The following is a 5,405-nucleotide window of genomic DNA, read 5'->3' as shown; positions in this document are numbered from 1 at the left end:
TTTCAGGACACGTCAACTTGGTCTTTTTTTTCCTTGTGTGACAGAAAATTGTGCTCCCAACTTCCTAAACCTTATCATATAAGGCCTTTAGTATAGCTAATGCACACATTACTACATTAGCCTTGTGAGACATGGCCATGTTAGTCTGTAACTTGGCCATCTGCTCATCTCTCTGGTGGGACGTATTTAATGACTAACCACTCAAAAGATCAAACAAGAAAGATTTGTCAAAGCAAACTGGTCGGAGTGCTCCTTTTCTGTGTGCAAACTAAGCAGCTCAAAACTTTGCAGATGTCATGCGCTTCTCTAGTTTGCAACAGAAAGAACATCTTAATTTCAAATTTTCAATAAAAAAAACTTTGAATTGACTGGCATTCTAAACTACTCCCTCTGTTTCCAAAGTCAACCTTTCTATTTTTGACCATCAATTTCGATAAATTCATATGTTTAACATCATTAGATTTATGTTCTTAGATTCACCATGAGAAATAATTTTCATAATATATAATTTGCATGATGTTGAACTATACGAACTTATAAGAATTCATGGCCAAAGATAGAAATGTTTGATTTAGGATAAAGCTAGAATGGCAGCAAAATTGAAATGGAGTATTCATTATACCATCAGCAAAATAAATCAGTCTCATATATTGCCTCTAACTGTAAATAGTGTCTTGAAAATCTACTGAATTTCTGTACCGCTACGAACTCTTGGATGACAGTAATCTAAAGCTTGTAATAATTCGAAACATACCTTTGCTACAACTGTATGTATAACATGCGGCATAACCACCATCACCAGCACGAAAGTCGGCCTCAGCTGCACGTCCAACATGACCAGCAGAAGCACTAACACCAGCACCAACAGACAGATGTGCCTTCCCACTGAATGTTCTAATGGCATCCGTGTTCCTCAGAACAATAATAAAATCAGCTATCTCACCTCCAGCCTGTTGAAAGAGTCAAGCAGATATCATATATGTTAGATGGTACTAGATTGATAACAAGAAGCCCTTCCATGTAAAAAAGCTTGTATCACCTGAGCCCCATATCCAATACCACAGGTGGAGATTGCTGAAGGTGGCGACCAGGAGCCATCCACTCTTCGAGCAACAACCAGCCCAGTGCCAAGTTTGTATGTAACCATCATCCCAACCTTCACCACAGTAACTATAGCAAGACCTTTTGCTTGTCTAAGAATAGTATCAGGGATAGACTTCTCTGGTTTCAGTCCTCCCACCTGAAAAATACATGAATTTGTCTTTTTAATGGCTCAGAATAATTAACAGAACAATCAGCAGCCCCACAGACAGAGTAACATCATTTCCAGCATTTCATAAGAATACAATGACTAAGTCATTTACAATAACAAAATTCCCCTGAACAACTAAGTTGAGCTTAAATAATCTAGAGTTACTAAAATGCAGATTGGTGAACTACAAGCAGTTATTTACTTAAGAAATTGATTTTGCCTATGCATTTTTTTTTCTTTTGCATAGGTTCATTTCAGTAATTAGACTAATCACATATCCATATTACAACAACAACAACAACATAGCCTTTCAGTCCCAAGCAAGTTGGGGTAGGCTACATATCCAGATTACACTAGAAAAAATAATTCGCCCAGTGTTCCATGTCATCTTTTACCCACAACGACTCAATTGTCCAAACATTCATCCAACTAATTACTATACAAACAGAAAACAACCATATTTGATGACTTGTGAGACACATTTCCCTACAAGGTTTCTTGACATCAGTTTATCAACACCAGTGTAGGAAGACTAGATTTGTTGTAGTGTTTATGAAGATATTAGTATTTGCCTATTTGGTGCAAAAAATTGGTCAACGCTAGTCTTTAACACAATAACACTTGATAAGAATACCGAAGACTACATGACAACTAAAGTAGCCGAAAAGAAGACAACAAGAAAAGGTATCGTAATAGAAGTAGTCAATACTTAAGGAGAAAAAAAGGCATACCTTACAGTAGCTACGTAAAGAATTTGCAGCCTTGTATATCTCATATTCCATTGTGTGTGCCCAAGGGAAATTCAGCCATGACCTCAGGGTACTCAGGTCTGTGACATCCCGAGTTGGAAGTTGTGAGGCCCGACTGATCTGATTCATCAATTGAGGTTGGATACTCTCTAGACGTACTCCGCAGACATCACAAACCCTCTGAGGTTCTGCAGTCATAAATTTTGGAGGCATCAAGCTTCTACCCTTTGAACAACCATTACAGAATACTCCACCACAGAAACGACAATGATGACGAGACCGCATTATTGGATGAAATCGCACGCCGCAGAGCATGCAAGAGGTAGCAGCACTGTCAGGCAACCACTTAGTTGGCTCTGTCTCAAGAAGCTCGTTCGCAATACCAGCGTTTGCATCCGCAAGTGTTTGCGCCATATCCTTCCAAGCCTCTTGGAGAAAGAAGTTGGACACCACCGACATCCCACGTCTCCCAAAGTCATATGTTGTGGCAGATACCACCTTATCTTTTGCCGCGACAACCATATCAGCAAACACATCCCACATTGTCATCTCATAGTTCTCTTCATCCAGCTCCCAGTTGAACTCTTCTTCCGGGAAGTACCCGCCATTGCAACCAAACCCCCTGTGCCACTCCTCACGGGCCTGCGCTGTCATTGGCGGGACAGAAACAGGGACCCAGATGCCAGTATGCTCATGAAGCGGGTTAATGCCATTTACAGGTTCTGTCTCTACGGAAGTTTCAGTTGTTTCAGTGTTGCATCCGTTAGCAATGGGAATGCAATTAGTATCAAGGCTGTTGGCCATGCTGTTTTTGGCTGGTGGCTCGTCTGCCTCCTCTTGGTCAAATATGTGGAGTCCCTATATCAGGAAAGAAAGCAAAATTGAGTTATGGCACAAACTCAGCCTGGGAAAGTTGAATGATTGATTGTATGTACTGTAAGACTTGAACTCAAGCCATAGAAAGACTATCAACAAGGCTCTAGCCACATGCTTAAGACAAAACCTAGCAAAGCAATTTTGGATTTTTTAACCCAGCACAAGCCACACGCGCCCTTGAATACTAAACTTTTCGCTCATCGCTTAGCCCTAATAATCAATTCGAGCTACTAAACTCGCGCCAAGCAGCGCGCCACATGCTCCCGAAATTCCCCAATTTACGCACCGAACGAATCAATCTACAGTTCTCCACGCTCCTCAGCAAGACCAACTCAGCTGAAGGACGCGTACACGCAACCAGACTTATCAGGGACGAAACAGGCAGAGAGAACGGAGGGGGGAACTCACCGCCAAGCCTTCGACGCGGCCGCCGCCGTAGTCGTTGTCGTCGTCGTCCCATCTCACCGGCGAGTCACCAGCGCCGACCCCGCCGGAGCGGCCGCCCGCGGGCCGCTGCGGGTCCATCGGGCGGTGTAGCCGCTCGGTTCCGGCCATGGGCCGCTCGGTCGGTTCGATTCGCCGGCGATCAGGCGGCGCAATCCGGGAATCTTGCTTCTGTTTCTGGTAAAGGAGGCGCCTTTTTCTGTTGCCGCGGATTGTAGGTTGGGACGGAGTCGATTGGAGAGTTGGAGGAGGGAGGGGATGGATGCGGAGGTGGAGAGCAAGACGACAGACGACAGAACGAGTTGAGCAGAGTTTTCCCGGAATTAATAATTGAAAAAAAAAAATCGTGGGTCCGTTTACGTTAATGACACGTTGGCCCAATAGTGAACGAAGTAAACGTTCGGCTGGCTGTGGAGCTGGCCAGCCCACTCACGATCACGAAAGCACTGTTTAAGTGAACAGTGTTTTTAGATAGAGCGGTATTTTTTTCTCGTAATAATTCACTGAAACAGTATTTTTGTTTATTTTTTTTTAGTTCTATCGAACCGTTGTGAGTGAGCGCACATGGGATTTTGGGCTGAGTTTCTTTTGCTAAATATATAACCGGGCTGGGCCTTATGCATGGACTTGGACCTTTCGCTAATAGATCTGCATCTGCTGATAGCTGTACGGCTACAGCTCTACAATCACCTACCTATATATGTACTCCGTATGCTTATGATTGGTTTTAGCCAGAACTTATCATTCAACTAATAGTATTTTGTTATTACAACAAATCAACGTCAATCGAGCTTATCAGTACAAAAACCAACCAGCGAACAGGTTGGTCGTTAGTTAGTACCGTATATTGTTTTCATAGCGGTACGGAAGTAGGCTCAAATAAGTCGTCAGAAGCCGTGCATCAGAGTTGGGGTAGAGGTGAACAAGCTTTGAGCCAGCATTGACAACTGACGACCTAGAGTTGCACCGCGCTTTGGTTGGCGGGAGGTTAAAGGAATGTTGGTGTGTCTTAGCCCATTCCAATTCCAATCCCAAATCGTACAATGCGTCGGCTCGCCACACCTCTTCTTCCAACTCTTTTTTTTTTATGTCAAAGTTGATCTTGTTGGGTGAGAATTTAAGTGTTCTTGCTCTTTTGATAGTATAAGCAGAGATGAAAATAGCCTCGTCAATGCATTGATTAGTTAACCTGACCCAGGAGAGCAAGCCCGATAGACTATAGAGGCTGTCCTCAAATCGAAAATGTCTATGGATCAACCCAATCATCACAAAACCTTTTTATTCTTAATTATTTTTTCAAACAAGTACGGTTGGTGATGGCTTATAAGCACAACTATGCTGGAAAGCGAGGAGAGAAATATTTTGGAAGTGAAAATTGTTAAATTGTATTCATGGTTCATTTGTAAACTTATTTATTAGATACTCTCTCCGTTCCAAAATAAGTGTCGTTATGGTATTTGTGCCGGTCAATCTTTCTCAATTTTGATTAGATTTGTAGAAAATATTAGCAGTATTTGTATCTTAAAATAAGTTTATTATAAAAATAGATTCAACAATCTATGTGATGATACTAGTTATGTACTATAAATATTAATATTTTTTTTTATATATTTGGTCAAAGTTAAAAGCGTTTGACTTCTCGGAAAACGAGAACGACATTTATTTTAGGACAGAGAGAGTATACTATAAAAATGGACGTACCCAGTACAGAGAGTTCCTATTCTGTGCGGGGTCTAGAGAAGGGTGACAGTGGCCAACCTTACCCAGTATACTATAAAAAGGGGCGTACCCAGTGCAGAGAGCTCCCGCTCTGTGTAGGGTTTGGGGAAGAGTGTCAGTGGTGAGCCTTACCCTCGCCTGTGCAATGCGAGGAGACCGCGACTCGAATCCGGGACCTTCTGATCACATATGGTAAGACTCTACCGCTTGCACCAGGCCCACCCTTCAGAGGGAGTATGGCCCTGTTCGGCTTACCTCATATTCTGCTTGTTCGGCTTCTTTTTTCAGACGGAACAGTATTTTTCTCTCACAATAATTCAGCCGGAACAGTATTTTTCAGTCAAGTTTCAGACCAGCGAACGAGA

General features: G+C 42.5%; 1 protein-coding gene across 1 annotated transcript; it reads right to left on the bottom strand.

Moving 5' to 3' along the window:
• Positions 1–274: 274 nt before the first annotated feature.
• Positions 275–3,764, bottom strand: LOC136471510 (uncharacterized). The gene is made up of 4 exons (XM_066469238.1): positions 3,286–3,764; positions 1,984–2,859; positions 1,040–1,240; positions 275–950 (listed from the first exon to the last, which is right to left on the bottom strand). Exons 1-4 carry the CDS (start codon positions 3,430–3,432, stop codon positions 702–704), a joined length of 1,473 nt encoding a protein of 490 aa, XP_066325335.1. The 5' UTR covers positions 3,433–3,764; the 3' UTR covers positions 275–701.
• Between the last annotated feature and the right edge of the window lie 1,641 nt (positions 3,765–5,405).

The sequence above is a fragment of the Miscanthus floridulus genome, chromosome 8, assembly GCF_019320115.1.
Source record: "Miscanthus floridulus cultivar M001 chromosome 8, ASM1932011v1, whole genome shotgun sequence".
Taxonomy (NCBI): Eukaryota; Viridiplantae; Streptophyta; class Magnoliopsida; order Poales; family Poaceae; genus Miscanthus; species Miscanthus floridulus.
The sequence above is the reverse complement of the archived record's forward strand: the minus strand, read 5'-3'. Positions and strand labels throughout refer to the sequence as shown.